General features: G+C 44.1%; 1 protein-coding gene across 2 annotated transcripts in view; it reads left to right on the top strand.

Annotated features, from left to right (window-relative positions):
• The window catches only part of WDR11 (WD repeat domain 11), a 646,314-nt gene that overhangs the window by 598,990 nt on the left and 21,888 nt on the right, over positions 1–25,436 (top strand). For both annotated transcript variants that reach the window (XM_069239226.1, XM_069239227.1), the window contains exons 25-26: positions 23,381–23,546; positions 23,642–23,739. In XM_069239226.1, the coding sequence (XP_069095327.1) occupies positions 23,381–23,546; positions 23,642–23,739 (264 nt within the window). The remainder of the gene's footprint in view (positions 1–23,380; positions 23,547–23,641; positions 23,740–25,436) is intronic.

Genomic DNA, 25,436 nt, shown 5'->3' with positions numbered 1-25,436 from the left:
GTATAGGGAGCCCGCTATGCTGAGTCAGGTAAGTATATACAAAGTGCCTCAGATGACCATACAGAGGCTTTTTTCTTTTCTGGTAAGTGTATACAACTCAGCTTCTCCTGTGGAGCAATGTCTTGTAGCGCAGGAAGTGGTTAGATAGAAGTGTGACATTGTCAGCATCAGTGCTCCACTTTGCTCCTTTGTTGCATCACCCTCCCTGCCATGCAGACCAATGGCCACATGTGCAGTTTGGGTGCTGAACCCCTGTGGGAGAGATTTATACAGCCCCCAGTAGCTTAACATATGCAGATCTTGTCTCCACAGTCCCTTCCATCCAGGTTTCCCTATAGCTTCCGCTTTTTCTTGAGCATCAGCACAACCATCATTCTTACATCTCATGAAGATGTACAATGAAGTGCATTTGCTATTGCACGTCAGTGTGCCAGACCAGTGCCTCTTAAGTGGAAGAAGTGCAAACATACTCTTCTTTTTAGGTGAGGTAAAAGTGAACTGTACTAATTAGCTGCTCCAGGTAGATGAAAGGTGTTGTGTACAAAACAAATCTTCATGTTCTATATCAAACAAGAACAAGCCATCTTCTCCTTCTGAGTTCAGTGAGAACTGATCAGCTCCAGCCGATTGAGTGCAGGCCAGTACTTCCTACAGGGTCAGGTGATTATGTACAGACCATGTCCCCTGCTATGTTGTGCTGAACTTGAATATATACTGTCCTGCTGGGCTGCATGTATGTGCATATAAGCAAGAACATCCTGGGACACCATGTAGGATACATTTTTTGGTGTTTGTCTATATATAAATATATACAGTCCTCTTAAAAAAAGGTCGATAAGTGAGTATAAATGATTTTCTTGCTTTTCTTGCTAGCCATTTTTACAATTGGAGTCCTCTTGTTTCTCCCCAACACATAATTGTACTGTCGGAATCAACAATAATGTCAGGAAATGTATATAAAGAATCCAAGGAATTCCCTGCGTGCCATGCCCTATCTTCCTACATCCTTTCAATAGGTGCTTATTCCTTAGTAATACATTTTCACCCATCTGCGTGAGCTACAGCCTGTGCTGGGTTACAGTTCTTTTCAGACTTTGCATTTGATTTGTACAGAACTTTGTAGAACTACTTCTACTTGCTCATTGTTCCTATTCTCTTTACACCACAAACGTAAATGTAAAAACCTGTGGATGTCACTTCTGATGACCGGATCTGTGTTAATCCTGTACAGGGCATCACCCGCCACTTCAAGCGTAGCTATCTCTCTTACTCCTAGACTACCCCTCTCTTATTCAAGCACCAGATCTGAAGGAGAGATTTTTGTGGGTGACATCTGTCTGAGACCACTAGTAAAGATGAGTGATACTTGGTACTGGGAACCATACCCAGGGCACGGTAAGAGAAGTCAGTCCTTGTGCCAGGTCTCACTGGTATTGTATTGATGCGCTCTGGTTGTGCCCTTTCACCTCTTGCATTATTTGTATATGCCAAGCCACTACATGTAAACCAGCAGCGGGACAACAGCATTGAGATTCCCTTTCACACTAATGATTTCCAATTGCTTATGAAACTTTATAGCAATATTAGCCTGACACAGGAGCACTAAATTGATTCTGTGTGTCATATGAAGGTAGGGTGAACTTCAGAAAATTCACCTTAATTGGTACCAAGAGATAGTGTGTGCTTACAGGCTGTAAAATGTTGATATAAAAATCACAGCATTCCTATGGTAACTTCATATTGGTCAGTTCGGTCAGTCTGCCCACTAGCTAAAGTCCTCACTCATGTTGGTTTTAATGATCCATGTCTGGTCCTATAGTATGTAGTAGACTCTGTTAGGACCAGGAACCCAGATCCACATTACTGAAGTTTTTGAATAAAATGATAACGTAAAAGAACTCTTAAGTGCGGGCTCTTTCCTATTCTTAACTTTGTGGTACCTTGGCTCCAGATGCAGGAACGCACTCCTTTTACAGCGTTAATTAGAAGCTTTTACATGCAGTGCACTATACTTGCTTCTCTTTACTTATGTGCCATATTGAGTTCCCTTTTGCCTGCCAAAGTGTGTGGATCTGAACCTGCTTTTCTTGGGATCAGCAACTTCCTAATGTAGGACCATGTCCCCATTATCCCACTTAGAGAGCGTTCAAAAACCTACACAGTGGTCTGGATATAAGATGTTTTTTTGTTATCCACTGTAACTTAAACATTGTGACCGCTATAAACTCTAGCTCTCCTACGTGGATAACTCACCAGTAATCTGATGCCTATGTATAGAGTGTGTGCAACTGTGGGTATAAAGTTCCTCTGGAATGACTGGCTTAAGTGTGGAATAAAGGTGCACTGATCCTGCATGAGATACAGAGGTCAACTTAGATAAAAATTTGTTTGGGGAAAAAGTCCAGAAGTAAAATACTTGACCTTGGCCACTGGGTGCCACAATAAGTACCCTTTATGTCCGTGAGGTAATGTTGCACGGTTTTGCCTACGCTTTCCCTCAAGGTAGTCCTCAGTACTCAACTTGAACGACTTTGTAGTTGCTCTGAGAGCCACACTAAAAGCTAGGTGGTCTGCCATAATCCCTAACCTCCCAGTGCTTCAGTAGCCCCCTACAGCTCTCTCCTGGTCCTTTGCTGCTCCCATCATCTCAGGGGCAGCTGCTGGCAACTGTGGTGCAAATATTGGGGACCAGCCCTAGGCATTACATTTTCTGGCTCAGTCAACACTGCTGGTCCAGATCCTGCTGCTGGGTCCAGCCATTCCAGCTGGGTCCTTATGGATACAGATAATACTCTGCTGGATCCATCCACTAAGCCTCCTCGTCAAAAGGATCTCTTTGACGCCAATGCCGTCTTTGCCACCCGAAAATGTGTCCCTAATTGTCCTCTCCGACACCAGTCCGACTTCACAACAAAATCACTGCAGATCTTCTGCACTTGCTTTACCACAAGGTAGACAACATTCTTCACACTTCCTTTTTGGCACGGACTCGGATAGTGATTACGACTAGGTTGAGGAGTTTGCTCATTCCTGTGCCATGGACCATTGGTATGAGGAGTTTGCAGGAAGCTAGTGGTCTAGCTACGCTCCCAGAGACAGTTTATTTCTCTCCCCATTGCCCACCCACCGAAGAACTGCCCTCTTATGTCATAGGTTTTCGAAGGGCAGCCGAAGTCCTTGATCTCCAACTCCATCACCATGGAAGTGAAACCAAACATCCTAACCAAAGCCCTGCAGCCTGGCCAGACTGCTTCTGAGTGTCCCCTCCCTTTTATCAAGAGCTTAATGGTTATCTTTGCTAGGGGCCTGAGCTAAACCTTGTTCAGGCCCTCCAGTTAATTGACAAATCACCAGGTGCCATTGTCCTGCTTGAGGTGACCTAGCCTTTTTGTGGGAGCACCCCACTCTCTGAAGAGTCTTGTGGTGCAAGCTTCCACTAGCCGGACCGACCCCAAAAATTTCATATCACTTCCCCTGATTGGAAATTGAAGATAGTGGAAACGTTTGGAAAAGGATTACTCTCCTCTGCCTAGCAGTCATCAACCACCTCCAGAATACAGTGAACCTTGTGTCATCTTTGGGGTTCACTAGCAATGTGCCGAAGTCAAACCTGAATCCTTTTAAAATGCTTCCCTTCATCTGAGTCATTCTGGAAATGGTTCGGTTTTGTGCCTTTCCCCTTGGAAAGAGAGTCCAAGACATTCAGTCTATGGTACCGATATTTCAGCCTTTACCCTGGATTTCAGTGAGGCCGACTCTGAAGCTGCTGAGAACGATTGGATCCTGCTGGTCGAGTGCACCAGGTGATATATGCAGGCTCTGCAGTGGGATCTGAAGTCCCACCCAGAGGTCACAGTGGTGACCGATGCGTTGCTTCTGGGCTGGGACAGCCACCTGTGAGACATAGAGATCAGAGACATCTGGTCTCCGGTGGAGTCCAGTCTCCAGATCAATCTACCAGAGTGGAGGGCCATCCACTTGGCGCTGAAAATATTCCTGCCATCTGCCAAGAGGAGGTTGGTACAGGTGCTCATGGAAAACACCACCACTATGTGGTACTGCACAAAAGAGGACAGGGTGGGGGGTCATGGACCCCATGCCAGGAGACCTTGCCCCCTCTAAAAAATGGCTGGACCACCAAGGTATATTCCTTGCGTCGAACCATCTAGTGGCCTCATTGAGCACCAGGGCAGATAAACTCTGCCATTAGCACCTTGTGGATCACGAGTGCCAGTCATACTGGTAGATGGTGCAAGGTCTCATCCACCAAATTACCTTTGGCTCAATCTATTTACAACCACCGAGAACGTGCAATAGCAAGTCTTCTGCGTGTTGGAGTTTCCAAGGCATCCAGAGTGGAATGCAGGACTTCTCTAAGCCTTTCTGCTGATACCACTTCTGCCCGAGCTCTCACAAAGGTCAGGACAGACTGAGCCCAAGTGATCCTAGTGGCTCTGGATGTGGCACAGACAGTTTGGTGTCCACAGTTCCTGGGCTAGTGCATATGTTGTCTGATCAGGCTGCTCCACGGACAGGACCTGCTGTTGCAGCAACGGGACAGGGTTGTTCACCCGGGCCTTCGCCACTGCCACCTTAATGCATAAGGATTGAGCGGAAACAGCTGAACATCTTCAACCTTGCTCCGGAGGTGGTTGACGTAATCTTGGCAGCCCTCTACGAAAACTGTATACACCTGTTATTGGGATGTATCTGTGGTTAGGTTGACCCCTCCAGGCCAAACTAATATTTTTGTTATTTGTTCTGTCTCTCGCCCGAAATAGATTTACTCTGAGCACAGTGAAGGGTTATGTTTCTACCCTCTTGGACTTCTTCTGGTTTCCTGATCAGCACTCTTAGTTTTAATCACCAGATGCTGTGCGATTTTTTAAAAGGCTGCAGCACGTTTCCCCCTTCTCTGGTGTGATGATCCAATGGGATCTCCATCTTTTACTTACTTATTTAATGTGTAGCCCTTTAAGCCACTCCACAGCTGTTCTTTACAGTTTCTCACCATTATAACTATGTTCCTTATTGCTATCACCGCTGCATAGCATGTGAGTGAGCTTCGGGCTCTGTGTTCCTCCACCATACACCACCTTCCTCCCCGATTAGCTGGTTCTGTGAATTAGAGCTTCCTTTCTTCCGAACATTGTGATGCCATTCCACGTCGGTCCAACCATCACACTGCCAGCATTCTGTGCTCTGCCTCACCCCTCTAAGGTGGAGGAGAGATTCCATTGCTTGGACCTTAAGAGAGTGCTCAGTTTCTACATCAATCATACCTAAGAACACCGGGTGAATGATCAACTGTTTGTGGAATACCCTGGAACGAAAAAAGACAAGGCTGGGCGAAGTGTACCATCTCCTGCTGAATCGTGCTCTGCATTAAAATCTGCTATGCCGTGGCACTGAAGCAGCCTCCAGAAGGCTTGTGTGCCACTCCACCATGGCGAAGCTGCTACCACTGCATTAACATGCAGAGTCCCTGTCGTAGACATCTGCTAGGCAGCTGCTTTGGTGTCCCTCCATATGTTCACAAAGCACTATTGCCTAGTTAGCCAGATCCGCCGAGAAGGGAACTTTGCCCAATCGGTTCTGCAGGACTTTCTGGTTTGAGTCCATTCACAGCCCACCTCTCATGGGTACTGTTTTGGTATTTATTCAAAAGGTGAGGAATCTGTGACTTGAATCTCTCTCAGAAGAACAAGAAACTTACCTTTGATAATTCTCTTTCTGGGACAGCGTCTAGCCTCAGATTACTCCCCATTCCTCCCCATTCTGTGATTGGACTCTACCAATAAATAGGATCCCAAGTCAAGAAATCAGCAAACTACTATATCAGTTCGCTTTTGGGGCTCTGCATCTGCAACCATTGCCAGTCTTCAAAGCAACCAATGTCAATATACGGTGATGCCACCTAAATAGTCCCCGCACGTCTCTTCCAGAGCGGAATGGCATCATTGTGGAGTCACACTGCGCCACCTTCTTGCGCACCGAGGTACTATGTAAAAGTTAGCAGATCCCACCTGATGCCTTGGGAATATTAAAAAAGGTGAGGAATCTGTGGCTAGAGTCTCTATCAGAGACAGCATTATCTGAGATAAGTAACTTGTTCTTAATGACCTGTAGGTGTGCTGAACAGCAGTTTAGATCAATTTAATGGACATGGAGGAACAATCTCTAGTGCCACTGGGGAAGGCCTGATGTTTGACTGGTGGGAAATATTGATATGTGCCTTCCCTTAATGGTTTACACTCAGAAAATGCTCCGAAGATCAGGAAGAGGCCAAGCTACCCATTCATCCTCGTGACTCCGACTTTACCTCGTCAGGTCTGGATTTCAAACCTGCTCTATTTTCTTCAGAAGGAGAAAAGTCAGCCACATCTTCCTGCTTCAATGACATTTTATTTTTTACATCTAGACGAGTTTTTCAAAAAAAGAGAAATCTTCTTGATCACGTTTTACAATTGAAAAGTTGAACAAGTTGCTTTACCTTTGGTAAAATATTTTCTGATGGATATGCCTTTTTTCCTGAAGATATCCTCACTTCATCCCCTACAAAAGGTATAATCTCAGTTTTCTTTTTTTTTTCTTGGTTCGTCATTTTCTAGCTTCTATGCTGTTGAACAAAAGAGTGAAAATATGAGTAGGGTTCATAAGCAACTCTGTATACTAGTAATAATCACGTTTCTCGTGTTTGTACTTTTGCCTTGAAGCTAAGGAAACTTGGAAGCCTTTTTAGCACCTATGCTAGCTGGTAGCTGTGCAAAGGTACTCCGATCCCAAATTTATGTGGAAAATGTTTCATCAGAGGAGTATTCTTTGGGAATTTTTGGGATCTGTGATCTCTCTTGATATGTATCATGTTATCGGCAGACCGTCTTTTTGGTAGCAATCATCTCTGCTTGGAAATTGGCATGCACCAAGTCTAAGGGCCTTACATCATCTTCCACTAAGACAAGATGGTCCCCTTGGCGGTATAATGGTACTAACTGAATTTGAGTTCATTAATTAAATATTTTTTCCAGTTTTCCACCCAAAAGGTCGTACATGTTCAGCTAAGAAGGCCTCAGTTTTCTATAATGTCCCATAGCTCTAAACTCCGTTTAGAGAGACAGGCTCCTTCATAGACCTACGGTCGATTTATGCCATTATAGTAGATTTATGAAGGCCATTAAGGTGGTGGAAAGCATCCTTATGAGATGAGCAGTCCTCCGTACAGCTGATGCTATGCCATTTAAGATGTTCAAACTTCTCTGGTACTTAATACCAACTTCACTAGAGCAAGGCCAGCAGTGGGGCCTTGCAGCATCATATAGCAGTTGTAGAAGTCTGTAAAACAGCAACATTTCACTCTTCATGCTTTTTGCAAACATTAATGTTTTAGTTTCTCTTCTTAATATCATCCACCCACCGTTCCCATCAGACCATATGTGTTGCTTTAACTTTGATTGTCAGAATGAACATTTATGAACTGTGGAGAACAGTGGGAGATGTAACTGTTGGGGACAGGTCTACGCTCACCATTGATGTAACTGTTTCAGCCTACAACATGTGTTGACAATTTGCATACCCTCTGATTTAATCTAATTATTTTTCATAGTAGGTATTCATTTTAGCTTTGGATGCTATTAACAATTGGCTAGTTATTATTTATTAACATGCTGTAGCTTTGAGTTTTTATTAAATACGTTCTAAAAAAAAGGACACAGTTGCCCATCATGTTCGTTTTTTAAGCGCTCTGCAGATAACACTACTATATATGTTCAGGCTTAGAATCTCAGCCTCTGTCGTCCAGTACTTTAGAAACCATTACTCCCTTTAAAGTAAACGCCAGCCGTTGGACAGAGCCTGCACTGACTTCAGTCTTCTGGAAAGAAGCTGAGAAAAGTCTCATAAGAGCGATCTCCTCCCAAAGGACATCTGCCAAGACTGCCCTCATGATTTTCACCAGCAAAAGACAGTTCAAGTTTGTTGAACCAAGTATTGTGTCAACAGCCTGATCTTTCAAACAGTGCCTATACCTGTGCAATGGCGTAAAAAACCATGTACATATTAGCTACCTCCTTATCAAAACTTGTCAGTGACACCTTGGCAAATTGTGTCCTTGCTTGACGGATTACTGTCACCATATCCTGCCAGGCTGAAACAAGGCTCTTTCGAGTCACCATCCACTGTGCGCTCCATGAAGGCTGAGAGCTGGGCCACCCTCCTGAACACCTGTCTTAGCAGAGACCAAACGCCTCTGTGTTCAGAAGTATCTCCTGTTAAGCAGGAGTTTGCTATGTTGTTCATTCATCTGTTACTGAGTTGTGCAATGGAGCATCTGGTGTACAGGTTTCTCAACCAAGGGGCTTCACAGCAAAATCTTCTCTGGTTTCTCTGGGTGTTTTCTAAGACTGGTGCATAACATCAGAGCCAACTGCTGTTACCAGAATTCACTTGGTGTCCTTTCACCCTATGCCCTGTTAATGCTTCCAGAAGAGAGAGGCAAAATGGCAAAATAATAAATAATGAAAATTATTGTAATAATGGAAGCAGCTACATTATCATACAGGCGCTTTAAAACAGGTGACTGTAAGAATGTGCTACCCATAAACTGAGCTCCATCTCTGTCATTGCAAAACATACCGATCCCAAGTTTCAGTCCCCCGGGGGTACATAGCAGTGCGTGTTTACTCGCACCTTCCGTTATCGGTTCACTTGCTGTCTGCTTCCATGATGCTAGAGCATGATTGCCCCGCCATTGACTTTGTTTTCCTCTAAACAAAGAGGCAATAGTTTTGGATGTACAGGGGGTAATATCAACATAAGAGTTAAACTAAGTTGTCATTTATATAAGTTAGACGATATATGCCAATAAGAGCAAACCACAGATGTACAAATAGACTCCTCAAAGTAGAAATTAGACACAGTACATATTTTTCGTGCAACTGTATAGGCTTGCAGCCCTAGAAAAGTTAATTTTATCTGATAAACATAAGATCAGATTTGTTGAGATACAAGATCAGATACAAGGCTTACGCGATCATTATGAGAATATAGGAATAGCTAGGCATCCCTACAAATCCTAAATGTTTAAACAGGGTTCTTTGTGCCTTGCTTGTTTCCAATATCCTTTTCAGTTCACTGAATTTGCTTTGTGTCGTGTAAAAAACCAGGACATTGAGCCAGGACCATTACATTTAAAATACTTGAGCTATTTAAATATAAAAGAAGATGCCCTTGACCATCATTTTGTCAACCCCCCTGCATCATTTGGTTCCCCGTCGCCACAAAATTGCAGTGACCTGGCTACACTGAGTAACCATGATTTACTCCAGTATTGGAACTTTCATAGATTCACATGCTTGAATCCTTCCCCGTCGTCGAGATGGGAGCCCCCGGTACATCAAAACAGCAATATAGAAGCTACTGCAATGAAAAAAGGCCCAAAGGCTTTCAATTTAATAGCCTATCTTTGTCTCTATGATTATAAAGAACCAAAGCAAGTCCCAGCTAATCAGGCTTTCCCTCCCTCTAGAACCCTCATGTGAGAAGCTCCATTCCCTCAGATCTCTGCTCAGTCAAATCTCCAGAGAAGTCTATCTCTACTGTTTTTTTCTTCACAGAAAGTGGATTTCTTCAGCAAGTAAGGTGCCATCTTCTTACTTAGCCTAAAGGAATTGTATTTTGTCAAAATTCGACATGTCAGGTAAGGAAAAGAAAAGTATTTTCAGAGCCTGCAAAACCTGTGGGAATAAAAGACTTCACTTTGAAGTCCCACACAAAGACTGTATTTATTGCCTTTATCCTGACCATGTAGCCAAAGACTGCAAGGTATGCAGAACCTTTTCTAACAAAACCCTCATTGACAGAGAAGGTAGGCTTCTGATTTTGCTCCAGAAGTTGAAATCCAGATCAAACCAAGTGTCTGGTTCTGACAGTGAGGAGTCCTCTTCCTCCTCATCAAGAAAGTTACAAAAAAGAGACAGATCTCCTCAAGCTCACCATTCTGAGGATCCACCTAGAAAAGTTCATAAAAAGACCAAACAGGTGTCTTCTAAAGCTGGCAGTCCTTCCAGTTCTTCACACAGGAGTTCTGTTTCATCTAAAAGACACTCTAAGGAAGGTTCTGTCTCCTCAGAATGCAGCAAAAGAGCCTTTTCCGTGCCCCCAACGCCACATCCTGTGGTAAAACATGTCTTTAAGAAGCCATCTGGAAAATCTGTGACGACGACACCGTCGACGACAGCATCGTCGACGGCAGCGTCGAAAGGTGTGTTTACAGCCTCATCATTGACTACGACGTCTACTGTCTCTACGGCTGCTTCCTCTTCAATGATGTTCATATCGACAATGTCCTCGTTGACGGCTTTTGCGGTCACTTCGTCGACGATCATTATTTCCAACGCCTCTTCTCCGTCGACGATGCTGCCGGAGGGACCGTCGATGATGGTGCTACCGTCGTCGGCTTCCTCGTCTATGAGACTTTCCTTGTCGTCAGTGCTGTCTCCGTCGGTGCTGCCGTCGACGATGACGATGGCGATGCCTTCGATGATAGTTAAAAGACATAAGTCTTATTTACTTTCGCCACTGGTTACATCTCCAAGTAGGGTATCAGCTTTGGTACCTACAAATCTTTTGGAACAGAAAGATTCAGAAGATGAGGGCCCGTTTGGGATTGCCCATAGCCCATCAGAATTACATGTGAAGTGCCAGGATCTAGAGGAGGGCATACAGCATGATCCACACTCATTTTATTCCCAACCACAGCAGTATCCCTATCAGGAGCAGATGGTTTATTTGCCGGGATCACTCATAGCTGACTTACAACTGATGTTGAATGACTATAGAAGGCGGTTTATGCCAGCTGGCTCTGAAGTACAGCATCCTTTTATGCTACCCTCTGTGCCTCTTCCTTCCACTCCCGTTCATCCGGGGGTCCAGCCATTGCATGTACCACCACAGGCGCTGGTTTCAATCCCAACACAAGATCTGTCTTCATCTGACGATGACAGAGAGGAGGGGGAATTGCCGATGCCATAACAGAGTGGGATGATTATCAGATTCCTACCCTGTCCTCACCCTCCCCGTTTCCAGTGGATTCCCCTCCTGGTGATATCTGGGGTTTTCACAACTTGTTGGAAAGAGCTGCAAAGAGGTTTGAGCTGTCCATGCCCACGAAGCAGATGGACTGTTTCCTGTATGATTTCAAAGAGCCATTTCAAAAAAGTGTAAAGTCCATGCCAATTGTGGACTATATTTGGGATGAGGGCATCAAGGTAATGAAGAACCTGGCGACCGTCACCCCGGTTCTGTCTCGCCTTGACAAGAAATATAAGGCCCTGGAAGACTCTCCGGCCTGCCTCACGGGCCATCCCAAACCGGACTCAGTCATTGCCCAAGCGCCACATCGTAGATCCAAAACCCTTCAGCGCCTATACCTACTCCACCGGACAATGAGGGTAGAAGGCTCGATAATATTGGGAAGCGTTTTTCTTTGATGGCTTTGCTTATGATAAGAGCTTCTAATTCTTTGGCTATCATAGGCAGATATGATAGACAGCTATGGGCGGACATCGCTCCCTACTTAGATCAGCTGCCAGAGGACTCTAAGTTGGAAGCCAAGAAAGTCTTGCAAGAGGGTGAGAGGTCTTCTGCTGAAGTTATAGACTGTGCAATGGCTATCGCCACCATGGCTTTCCAGCAGATGGCAGGAGCCACGGTTCTAAGAAGGCAGGGCTGGCTCCGAGCAACTTCGTTTAGGCCTGAGGTTCAAAACAAAATTCTGGACCTTCCTTTTGATGGTGAAGCCCTATTCTGGAAGCACATTGATGATGTGCTTCAGTCAATAAAAACGGATACTGATACAGCCAGGTCCCTTGGCATGCTGCAGTTTAAAAGACAGCCCTTTCGGGGAGCTAGAGGTCGGGGGTATTCATCATATAGAGGAGGCTTCCAACAATATAGGTACCCCTCTGTCTCTGTGGCTTCTCAGTCCTTTCGTTCCCAGTTCCCACAGAGACTGCCTCCGCAAGCGGCTTATTCATGACTTTCGCAGAGAGGAAAAGCTGGAAGGCAAGCAAAGGACACAGGACGCAGACAATGACTTTCTGGTGTCTCCGGCTGCAAACCTTTCCTTGGATACAAAACTAGGGGGAAGGATTTCTCTTTACTCTCACAATTGGCAAAAGATAACATCAGACCAATGGGTCTTAAATCTCATTCAATTTGGCCATACTTTGGAATTCTTACAGTGCCCTCCTACAAGACCTCCCCTCCCTTGAAGGGTAAAGCACTTGCACTTACTCAAGCAGGAAGTCGAGTCGATGCTCCTCAAGGGAGCTATAGAGAAAGTTCCACATCAGGACAAAAGAAAGGGATTCTACTCTCGGTTTTTCCTGGTTCGAAAGAAGTGGTGCCCAATCCTAGACCTCACAGATCTCAATACTTATCTCAAGAAACAATCATTCCGTATGATCACCCTAACAGACTTCCTGTCCATTCTCAACCTGGGAGATTACATGTCCGCCCTCGATTTGCAGGATGCATATTTCCATATCCCTATACACCCTTCCCACAGGAAGTACCTCAGATTTGTAGTAGCCAGAGACCATTTCCTTCGGTCTGAAATCGGCCCCCAGAATCTTTACCAAATGCTTGGCTCCAGTAGCAGCTTTCCTCAGAAGGCAGAACCATCAAGTCTTCCTGTATCTGGGCGATTGGCTGGTCAAGGCCAAGTCCAGGTCTCAGGCACTGAAGTCCACATGCGCCTGCATCGAGCTGTTTACAGGCCTAGGCTTAACAGTCAACCGCAACAAGTCAGTCTTCCAGCCCTAAAGAAGGAGAACATTTCTATGGGCGATATTGGACACTTCCACCAACAATGCAACTCCTACAGAGGAGAGACGGAGAAAGCTCATATCCCTTGTGCTTACGAAAAAAAAAGTATGTTTCCGTTCGCCTCTTCAAGTCCTTGTGGGTGATGATGTCCTCCTGCATTCCTCTGATACCATTCTGTTGTCTCAGAATGAGGCCCCCACAGGAGCAGCTAGACCTTCAGTGGATGCAGTCCAGGGGGTCTTTTGACGATGTCATCAGAATAACGAAGCCCATGATATCACCTCTAACTTGGTGGACTGAGGAGTCTCACTTATCGAGGGGACTTTCTTTTCTCCCCCAACAAGCTCCATGGGTAATTACTACAGACGATTCTCTTGAGGGTTGGGGCGCCTTTCTCCAGCACCTACGAGTCAGGGGCAAATGGAAACCACATCAGAATGTTTTTCATATCAATTACCTTGAATTGAAAGCGGTGCGATTAGTGCTTTGCACTTTTCTTCCAAAAATAAATGGTTCATCATTACTCATTCAGACGGACAACACTACAACAATGCGTTATATCAACAAACAGGGAGGAACCAGGTCTCTGCTCTTATCGAGAGAATCTCAGCGCATTTGGGAATGGTCTATCAGCCAGCAGATAAACCATTGAGCGGAACATGCCCCAGGCGTACAGAACATCATAGCTGATTCTCGATCGTCCAACCATGAATAGGAGCTGGATCAAGGAGTGTTGGATCAAGTCTTCTCCCTATGGGGAAAACCAAACATGGATCTCTTCGCTGCCCAGCAGAATGCAAAATGCTGATTCTTTGCAAGTCGGGATCACCATCGGGGCTCTTGGGGAAATGCGTTTTCCGTGGCATGGTCAGGAATTTATGCTTACGCTTTTCCTCCCATTCCCCTAATACCGAGGGTTCTGGCGAAGATCAAGAACGAATGCTGTAAGCTTCTTCTGATTGCTCTGGCATGGCCTTGCCAGTTTTGGTATACAGAGCTCCTTCTCCTCTCACAGAACCACAGCATCCCTCTACCAGTGATGCCATCCCTGCTAACAATGAGCGAGGGCCAAATTCTCCACCCGGATCCGGCTTCACGTCACTTGACAGCCTGGCTCCTGAACACCATGAGTTTGCGCATCCAGATATACCTTCAGATTGTAGAATCATCCTCGCCAGGGCTGCAGCTGAGAGTACCAGCAAATGTTATCGTCTGAAGTGGAGGAGGTTTTGCTCATGGTGTACACAAGCTCAGGTGTATCCTTTCTATTCATCGCCAAAACAAATACTGGCTTATCCTCTCCTTCTGGCCAGATCGTGTTTGGCTGTTTCCTCGATTAAAGTCCACTTAGCAGCGATTTCCCGCTATACGCGTGCAGATAACGTACCTCCTTTGTGGTCCGCAAGGGTCATAAAGCTGTTTCTTAAGGGACTGTTCAAGTCTTTCCCTCCAGTCAGGCCTCCATCGTGGCAGCTTAATTTGGTCTTGTCTCAATTAATGAAACCACAGTTTGAGCCAATTCACAAGGCAGATTTGAAATTTCTATCCTGGAAGGTCTCTCTCCTCACTGTTACCTTAGCCAGAAGACTGAGTGAGATTCAAGCATTCACTATCCAAGACCCTTTCTTGCAGTTCAAGAGAGACAAGGTAATTTTACGGAGGAACCCATAATTTATACCTAAAGTCCCTTAGGATTTCCATAGAACCAGCCAATGGTACTGAAGTCATATTTCCCATATCCAACGAAGACAGCGGAGCAAGCTCTGCATTTTTTGGACGGTCAGAGGTGCCTAAAATTTTATTTTGATAGAACTAAGCAATTTAGACAATTGAACCAGCTTTTTGTGGCATTTAGTGCTCCGCGTTAAGGCCGAGCATTGTCCAAGCAGGGAATTGCAAGGTGGATGGCCTCTGCGATTAACTATTGTCATACAGCAGCAGGAAAACCTTTACAGAATCCAGCGCGTGCGCATTCAACCAGGAAAATGGCTGCATCCACGGCGCTTTTTGCAGGCGTGCCCATCCAGGTCATCTGCAGGGCAGCCACTTGGAAGTCAACGCATACATTTGCGAAACATTACTGTTTAGAAGAAACTCATCAGGGTGATGTGGCGGTAGGACAAGCGGTTTTATGACATCTATTCCATTAACGGTGAGCTGTTGTATTCCTTTATTCCTTTTTTCCTGCCAGCCCAGTATACTTTGCGGACATTGTATAGCATTGTTTCTTCCTTTGAGGTTGTGATATTTCTTATTTTTCTGGTCAAGGTGCTGTTCTTTTATCATGTTTATTGCTTATCTAGGGTTGTATCTCTCCTGCATGATCTTTTTTCTTCAGTGATTCTGGTTATATTTGTATGTTCTATGACAATATGTGTGTGTGTGTGTGTGTGTGTGTGTGTGTACGTACATGTTTATGTATGGATATATACTATACAATGTGTTTTATTACTGCTTGCTATTCTGATTCAAGCATGTGAATCTATGAAAGTTCCAATACTGGAGTAAGAAAATTAGTTACTTACCTGTAACTGCAGTTTTCAAGTATTGGAATCTTTCATAGATTCACCAGTGTTGGAATCTTTCATAGATTCACATGCGACCCTCCTTCCTCCCCTGGGAACCTCACCGTTACCTGTCTTCTTCAGATACTCTGGCACTGGTGCTTGGGAAAATCTGAGGGAATAGAGCTTCTCATAGGAGGGTTCTCTTTTTACTGATAGAGACAAAGATAGGCTACTAAAGTGAACACCTTTGAGGCTTTTTTCATTGAGTAGCTTCCATATTGCTGTTTTGATGTACCGGGGGCTCCCATCTCGACGACGGGGAGGGATTCAAGCATTAATCTTTGAAAGATTCCAATACTGGAGAACTGCAGTTACAGGTAAGTAACTAATTTTCTTGTGTGAGATTGTAATCAGTAAACATTTCCAAGCTGGTGTATAAATATCCCTGTTACTGTATCTCTGGCTTAGGACTTTGAAACTTACGTAAGGTGTTATCCAGCCCCCCACCCCCACACCTACTTCTCCTTGTAGCTTGTTGTTCGATGTATGTATACATCATGTAAGCAAAGATGTCCTCTGCTGTGAGGGTTCCACTGTGCCTTTTCACTATTAAGTGGTGTGCATGTATGCTATTATGATATAACCGCCGTAAGTCAAACAGTAATTCTTTAATATGTTGCTGGACACTTCTTTCCCAGGTACCCAAAGAGTGTTTGCGATAAGTATGGCATCTTGTCCTAGCGAGAAAAAAACCCACTGACGATTCTCCCCAGGCAACTAGTTAAAGTGGAAGGAACACCAAGCATGTCCAGTCCCTGAAAAATCCCAACTCTGTAGCTTTGGTCAGTTTCCGATGGCGGCCACTAGATGGCACTGTTCGACCAAATGTGAAAATTGGAAAGTATGGTCATGAGGTATATGTATGTTCAAGATTGCCCATAAAGCATGTCGACGCACGACCTAAGCAGGCATCACGACGAGCTTCCCTCGCATACGTGTATGTATGCATGTATTTGCTGTGCGAGAAAAACTTGAATTGCTTTGTGTATGTATGCTTGTCTATGAATGTATTTGGGAAAACACTTCTGTTTTTCACCCCTTAACTCTGTCCCATAGACGGAGCTTCAACGAAACATGGCGTGCTGCAGATTAGCTGACTAAACTAATAAATTGCCAAATTTCGCGTAAAACTGTCCTGGGTCAAAATCTATAAACAAATCTAAATGCATTATCAGTGGAAACAAGTCTAAAATAGAACTAAATACTAGTCACCGCCACGCCCAGTCACTGTTCCGGGGTGGGTAGAAGTAAAAGGAGAATTTAGGGTTCAGAGGTGAGTAGAGGTAAAGGTCGGTGAAAGATGATTTTAGTGTTTGGTGCTGTGTAGAGCTAAAGGAAGGTAAGAGTTATTGTAGTGTTCGGGGGCGGTAGAGGTATAGGGAGGTAAGAGTTATTGTAGTGTTCGGGGGCGGTAGAGGTATAGGGAGGTAAGGGTGTGTGTGTGTGTGTAATTCATGCTGAAGTGGGCAGCAGCACTACAGTCACCTCTCACAGTCACACACATAATATACCTTACACAGTTCAATGCCTCTTTTTTACAACAGTTACATCTCATGTAGGGAAAGTGCAAGTGTCCCGTGTGCACAGATGCAGTTACAGTACTGTAAGCATTGCTATCTCACGCACAGCACATGCGAAGAGCAAGTGGAAGCTGCCCTCCAGCACAGAAGGCAACTATATCGTGTAGGGGAAGGTTGGATGGCCTCACTTTCCTCCGCTAGGTGGAACAATGGACCAGGGAGGCATTGTGCCCCCTTTTCCAGGCAGGATTGTCTCACTAAAATGTATGAAACTCCCCACTGATCTTTAGCTCATGTCCCACTAACTTTGCAAAATATTGCTGGAATGGTTTTTGATTCAGCATTTTCCAACTCAGGCTGTTTGAAATCCCATCCATCCCTCCCTTGTCAATAATATGGCAGGCGAACTGGAAGCTGCGAAGGGCCTTATTTTCATTTGTTAGTTGGTGAATGAAGGACAGTGTGCCGAGCTCATACAGCCTATAGTGCTTACAAGCGTAATGTTTAGAAAACCTATAGCCCACAGCGAGCTGTGTGTGGGTCCTGGTGCCCACGAGGATAATAAGCAGTGACCACCTCATCTTGTCGTCGTCTTTGTCATTTGGCCTCTTTCTGGTTTCAAAAGTTCAAGAGAGCCAGTCTCGCTACACTCCATCTAGTATCAAAGGCCTCACCTCTATCCCCACGGCCTGCTCCATGCCGGGTCTGCTCAGCCCAGGGCTCTCTGCACTGCGGCCTCCCGCGGGCCTGTGCTAAAGCAGCAAGCTCATGCCAGAGGGGAGTACTTCAAGCTTTAGCCAGAGTTGGTTTCCCTCTTCTCTCATTGCATGTAGTTCCCCAACACCCCAGCTTTATTCTCCAGAGGTCACTGTGAAATCTTTGCTTCTAGGTGCCTCACCCTAGTGGCACACACCCCTCCATAAAGTTAATGACACAGGAAACTGTGTTCTGGCGAATTGCACAATTTCCTGTAACTGTCATTCATTTGGTAAGTAGCAGGTTGGCTAGCTGCTGAAGATTCTGTCAGCTTCCTTGTGTGGCTTAGTGAGGTTTAGACGTGTCAAGTGTAATTGAATTCAGAATAACACTAGCAATATAGGTCAACCCAACAACCAGAGGTCCTGTCTCTCTGATCATAATGCTCTTTGCTCCAGAAGCTGATCTTCTAAACTAGACCAATGAGCCAGAGACATTGGCAAAAGGCAGAATCGTGTCACTTCCCACTAAATGTGATGGGAGCGCCTGAGATGCTGTTATCACATAAACATATAAGGGCCTTAGACGAATGGAAGGACTCGGTCAAGGCTTCTGTGCACCACAGGGACCTTGGTGCAGGCTATGGAAAAGCCATTTATCTAGTGGTTTTGGAAAAATATTACACCAGTTACGCCTTGATTTTAGGCCTATCCAAATGTAAATACTTTACTCCTCTGTTAGAGCTGGTCACAGCATGGTCACTTTCAAGGCCTTGCTCGTTCTCCATAAGGTAGCCTACTCCACTGTTCTTGACTTTTTGGTCCTCAAAGTTGTAGTGACAATTTGATCGTAAGGGCCTTCTATCTGCTCATCATGTCAGACGTTCTGTGCATACAACCAGACTTGCCACTTTTAGGGACATTTTTCCCTAAAAGCGGGAACAGACTGGAGGCTTTTTCCTTTCTCCCTTCATATCGAATTAAGACTCTGAAGCTTCATCAATGGTCTAAAAACCTGGCTTTTAATCAGTATTGGTTTTCCCTCTTCCTCGTCGTATCTGATGATTTTCTTTTGGGTATTTTTAATTGTTTTGTTCTTCTAGCACCAAGGTTTGCATACCTACACAAAGGAAATACTTATAATATAATTATAGGTTATCTAAATGGTCAGAGACACAAGGAATACGTTGGGGCTTAATCAGATCATCAAACTGTCAACTCGCTTTTATTTTTAGGTTAGTTCTTTTGTATATCGCAGCCCTAGTCTAGATGTGATATAATAGTTGTAAGGAGCAGTGTCCTCAAATCAGTCTGCATCTTGAAAAATGTCATTTTTCACATAAATATGAACTGCTTCAATACAGTAAAATACCTTGTGATTTAAAGGATAAGAACTGAGCCCATCTGCCCGAGGGACCTCTGTGACACCATATGGGATAAGGAAATGTTCTGGACATGTGTGCGTGTGCCACAAGATTGTTCACAAGGTCCACGTCTGTCGAGGCACGTGCCTCGAGACCCTTGCTTTAAACCTTCTGTAACGTGCACCTCCGAGGCCGAACCGTGCAGTGCGAACAGCGCATGAAGCGCTCACATGACTGGAACGCGAGTGACTACTAACGAGTATTGTTTTTTGTTTTCTGTGGCAAACATTCTCCCTTTGTAATGTTTGATTGCTTATATCATCACTAATGGTGTGGGGTAGTACTACCCCACACCATTAGTGATGATATAATTTCTGTAGGGAGGCGGTGTGGGCTAGCAACACTCCCATTGCTCTCCTTTTGTGTACATATATATGTTTGATTGCTTCACACAATCAATGATGACCATTTTTGTAAGATAATTATTTAGAACGTTTCAAAGTGAACGCTGGAAAATATTCTGCCGTCTTTGAATTTAACTGCTTAAGTATCTTAAAGGCAAATTAAAACAAGCATTTGCAATGCAATGGGGCTCCCGTTTCCTCAAGTTAGAGCCATTAGCATTGTAAATTCATAACTGGACTTTTCTTGCCACTTAAATTGAAAATGAAAAGTAAAAGAGTTGACATAAGCGAGCTGATTCAAAGAACCATGGTCGCCATGAGCATGAGCACGAAGGAGAAACACAAAAAGAGAATGAAGATAGCTCGCAGTCAAACGTATTGGCAAAAGTGCAATTATCCATGTAACAAGGGCAGTCTGCAGGGCGGTAACAAAGCTGCCCCAAAGAGCGACAAACGTAAAGCATTTACCAATAATAACAAAGGATTTTTGAAAGGCAAGCCTGCAAACGAGTGAGTGATTGGCGCGCGGTGGGCGTGGTCAAAAGCCCGCAATACTTATAACAGGTGAAAGTGCGTGCGCGCTTGACCTAAAATTCAGTGCATTAGGAATAGATTGTGTTTCTGGTTATCTTATTAGCACAGCACAACAAAATAGCACATCTCACATACAGGGAGTGCAGAATTATTAGGCAAATGAGTATTTTGACCACATCATCCTCTTTATGCATGTTGTCTGACTCCAAGCTGTATAGGCTCGAAAGCCTACTACCAATTAAGCATATTAGGTGATGTGCATCTCTGTAATGAGAAGGGGTGTGGTCTAATGACATCAACACCCTATATCAGGTGTGCATAATTATTAGGCAACTTCCTTTCCTTTGGCAAAATGGGTCAAAAGAAGGACTTGACAGGCTCAGAAAAGTCAAAAATAGTGAGATATCTTGCAGAGGGTTGCAGCACTCTTAAAATTGCAAAGCTTCTGAAGCGTGATCATCGAACAATCAAGCGTTTCATTCAAAATAGTCAACAGGGTCGCAAGAAGCGTGTGGAAAAACCAAGGCGCAAAATAACTGCCCATGAACTGAGAAAAGTCAAGCGTGCAGCTGCCACGATGCCACTTGCCACCAGTTTGGCCATATTTCAGAGCTGCAACATCACTGGAGTGCCCAAAAGCACAAGGTGTGCAATACTCAGAGACATGGCCAAGGTAAGAAAGGCTGAAAGACGACCACCACTGAACAAGACACACAAGCTGAAACGTCAAGACTGGGCCAAGAAATATCTCAAGACTGATTTTTCTAAGGTTTTATGGACTGATGAAATGAGAGTGAGTCTTGATGGGCCAGATGGATGGGCCCGTGGCTGGATTGGTAAAGGGCAGAGAGCTCCAGTCCGACTCAGACGCCAGCAAGGTGGAGGTGGAGTACTGGTTTGGGCTGGTATCATCAAAGATGAGCTTGTGGGGCCTTTTCGGGTTGAGGATGGAGTCAAGCTCAACTCCCAGTCCTACTGCCAGTTCCTGGAAGACACCTTCTTCAAGCAGTGGTACAGGAAGAAGTCTGCATCCTTCAAGAAAAACATGATTTTCATGCAGGACAATGCTCCATCACACGCGTCCAAGTACTCCACAGCGTGGCTGGCAAGAAAGGGTATAAAAGAAGGAAATCTAATGACATGGCCTCCTTGTTCACCTGATCTGAACCCCATTGAGAACCTGTGGTCCATCATCAAATGTGAGATTTACAAGGAGGGAAAACAGTACACCTCTCTGAACAGTGTCTGGGAGGCTGTGGTTGCTGCTGCACACAATGTTGATGGTGAACAGATCAAAACACTGACAGAATCCATGGATGGCAGGCTTTTGAGTGTCCTTGCAAAGAAAGGTGGCTATATTGGTCACGGATTTGTTTTTGTTTTGTTTTTGAATGTCAGAAATGTATATTTGTGAATGTTGAGATGTTATATTGGTTTCACTGGTAATAATAAATAATTGAAATGGGTATATATTTTTTTTTTGTTAAGTTGCCTAATAATTATGCACAGTAATAGTCACCTGCACACACAGATATCCCCCTAACATAGCTAAAACTAAAAACAAACTAAAAACTACTTCCAAAAATATTCAGCTTTGATATTAATGAGTTTTTTGGGTTCATTGAGAACATGGTTGTTGTTCAATAATAAAATTAATCCTCAAAAATACAACTTGCTTAATAATTCTGCACTCCCTGTATACTCAACAGAAAACCATCCAATGAACCTCTTAGAGTTTGCGTCCTGGACATGTTGGTAAATGGAGTTGCAGATAGTGAAAACATTGGACAAGAAACATTGATCTAATCTGGAAAAAATGTAAAGATAAAATCACATAGGGGCTGTGTATTCTCTCCCCAAAAATTATTATGATTCTGTAGTTTTGCTGTTCTTTAATTCTCATGTGTTGATCATAGTTTTAAAGATACATTATTATAAGATATTTTACAGGAGTTCCCACAAATCGTTTACTCAGTGACAGCCATGGTCAGCTGCAGCTTAGGGAGATCCAAAGCTTTCTAATCAGAACGTGTGCTCACTTAATCATGGAATGTGCAGGGAGATGGTAAATGTATGATTTCTATGTCTGTGACATGAAAATGAAGGTCAATGATAAGGTCACCGTGATGGTGTCATGGTCAATCAAGGGATGATGGTTTGGTGGTCACAAGGATAGCTAACGAGGCAGCTCTGTTAATGCTAAGTGCTCTGGTTATCGATATGGGCGGTGATCAGTGATACATAGGGCCTGATTGAGGGCCTCGGGTTCGAGTGAGATAGTTGTCCTATCCGAAATTGAGGTGTTCAGAATTTATTGGGTACATTAATTATCACCTGTCCCAAGTTTTACATGAACATTGGGTATAATATGCAGATTGTGGTACTTACCACAACAATATCCGCATGTCCCAATATTTTCCAGGTCATTTTCACTCTATATGTTGGCAGGTTTGACCTACCAAAGTTTAACAAAGGGTGAGACTTCATTGCACCCAGTAATTACTAATAATTCCGATCCTTGTGTAAAAAAGGTATCTGTACAGGGATTGCAATGTACTGGGCCACTTGTAATCAGGGCCATGATGGCTTGGTACCAAATCCGTACCCTGAGAATAGGGAATAAAAGGGCTTCCACTCGCTTTATTGAGTTAATTAACATTTGTGTGTGTTTTTCATCCCTCGTGTGATTAAACAGCCTTGAGGTGACTCAGAAGTCAGTAGTGCATCGTCTTCAGGTGCTTCAGTGATACATAGCTTCTTATTCTGCCTACAATGCTTTCCTTTTCACTGCTTCACAGCTGCCGAAATCCTTTTAATAATGGGCATATTTCGGACTGAGGCACTCCGGGGCATGTGTTTCCCCTGCTGGCCTGGGTTGGTTCTAGCTCTCTCTACAGTTCTGAATGTAGATGCAGCTGCATGATGATAAGCATATAACCTTGTATGTTCTTGTCTAGGCTGTTATTTTGTGTAATTACATGACCATGGACTGCTGTTTGTCCCTTCCTTAAGTAACAACCTGAGCAGTAATTTCACATTTTTGCTAGTTGGCACCAAGTAGTTGTTAAATTCTGAAAGGTGTTAACATTTATCTACTTATGGCCCTTCATTCCATCAGTATGATAACACCTTATGATTCTGTCGCAGCTAAATGTGATTTAGCTTGCTCTAAATGTGTAGTAATTAATAAAATAAAACAATAATTGAAGAATGCCAGAATCCAAGGACCTTTTAGGATATCGAATTCCACAGCCTGCCTTTACTAGATGATGGCAGACTTGAAAATTAAACCAGCAGAGGGATGTTTGGAATCTACTAGTTCCGTTTTTCTCACTGGAACCACTCATTCACCATTTATCACTACTATCACTATTATATCCCTGATACCATCTTTCAAACTAAAAACGGCTGCTGCATGTCAGCCTGTCGTAGGCTTTCTCACCTCTTGTCCTTTCTGCCTTGCCTTTGCAGACAGACCGAGCGGTACAGTTGCTGCTGGAGACGAGTGCTGAAAACCAGCATTACTACTGCGATTCCCTGAAGGCCTGCCTGGTCACCACTGTTACCTCCTCTGGCCCTTCACAAAGCACCATCAAGTTGGTCGCCACCAACATGATTGCCAATGGCAAGCTGGCAGGTGAGACACTTCTTTTGATACTTTCTATGTAAGGTGAGTCCTGCATTCATAATTGCTCTTCTGCTATGCTTATGAATCATTTTATTTTTCTGCAGAGGGGGTGCAACTACTCTGCCTGATTGACAAAGCCGCTGATGCATGCCGCTATTTGCAGACGTATGGCGAATGGAACCGTGCGGCATGGCTTGCGAAGGTTGGTAGCACAAGGTTTAGACCAGGTCATTACTTCTGCAAAAGTGTCTTTTTTCTTCGTTCTGAGCTTCTAAAGCTCTTGCTGGTCCCACCCCCTGCTTTTTCCTTTTGGTCCCACCCCCTGCTCGTTCCTGTTGGTCCCACCCCCTGCTCGTTCCTGTTCTCCATTCACATGCATACATCTCTTGTCAGTGCTGAGCTTTTACATTTTAGCCCCGCTAGTAGGATTGGGCACCTGTTAGAATACTGACTTCAGAAACCGCAGAAATTCTGATCAAGGATAAATGTAAACTGTCATCAACGATTTAAATCAATCTAAATGTCGCTGTTAATACCTACATGAGTAAAGGACGCATTCCAAGTACAATGAAAATCTCAATTCAGATTAAAATTGGAGTTTTGTACCTGATTTGCAATTCCAAGTTTTGCGATAATTACCACACACAAAAAGATTGCCTGCCCACATTTCATCAGGAGAAACCTAGCAAAATGTGTCCAAGGAAACATGGCCAAAAAGAATGAATACATGCGGTAATAGGAGGTGCAAACTCAGTATCACATTTTGTTCTTTATTCCAACCCATGGAACTCTAAATGGGTCAGCAAAATTGCACCAAGTAAATACATCACTCTGTGTTATTATTTTATTTTATCATATGAGGTATTTCAGACCCAAATACTAGGGCGCTCAGAATGAGGCAATATCAGCATATCCAAAAAACATTTTGCCCTCTGTTGCCTACAACAAGACATCTAGCTTCAATACAAGCACTGGCCATATTCAACAGCAAATTCATAGAAAACTTATGCCTGCCTGAAAAATAATTCAAAGTGATCCACTTTGTTAGTCTTAGCATACTTGGTTTGGTCTCCCCTAACTTTTTGCCTCGGTTTCCCATGCTGTTGATGTGTGCTGGACTCTGTTTTTGCTGTTTTTGTGACTCTGGGCGCTTTACCACTGCTATCCAGTGCTAAAGTGCAAGTGCCCCTATGTAAAATGTATATGGAATTGGCTTTCCATGACTGGCATATTTGATTTACTAGTAAGTCCCTAGTACAGTGCACTAGAGGTGCCCAGGGCCCATAAACCAAATGCCACTAGTGGGCCTGCAGCACTGAATGCGCCACTCACATACGTAGCCCTGGAAACATGTCTCAGACCTGCCACTGCATCGTCTGTCTGTGCAGTCTTGCACTGCTAATTCGACTTGGCAAGTGTACCAACTTGCCAGGCCTAAACCATCCCTTTTTTTTTTTTTTTTATACATGTTAGGCACCCCTAAGGTAGGCTCTAGGTAGCCCCATGGGCAGGGTACAGTGTATGTTAAAGGTGGGACATGTACTTGTGTGTTTTACATGTTCTGACTGTGAAATACCGCCAAATTAGTTTTTCACTGTTGCAAGGCCTATCTCTCTCATAGGTTAACATGGGGGTTGCTTTTAATTATTATTAAAGCACAGATTCACTTTTGGGAGCAGATAGAAATTTGGAGTTTAGGGTCCCTGAGCTCAAAATTTAAAAATACATCTTTTTGTGAAGTTGGTTTTTAGATTGTGTGTTTGAAAATGCCACTTTTAGAAAGTAAGCATTTTCTTGCTTAAACCATTCTGTGACTCTGCCTGTTTGTGGATTCCCTGTCTGGGTCAGTTTGACAGTTGTGCTGTGTGCACCTCTCTCTAGACAGTGACACAAAGGGGC

This window comes from Pleurodeles waltl, chromosome 6 (assembly GCF_031143425.1).
Source record: "Pleurodeles waltl isolate 20211129_DDA chromosome 6, aPleWal1.hap1.20221129, whole genome shotgun sequence".
In the NCBI taxonomy this organism is placed as follows: Eukaryota; Metazoa; Chordata; class Amphibia; order Caudata; family Salamandridae; genus Pleurodeles; species Pleurodeles waltl.
Note: the sequence above shows the minus strand (reverse complement) of the source record. Positions and strands in the feature narration are given on the sequence as shown.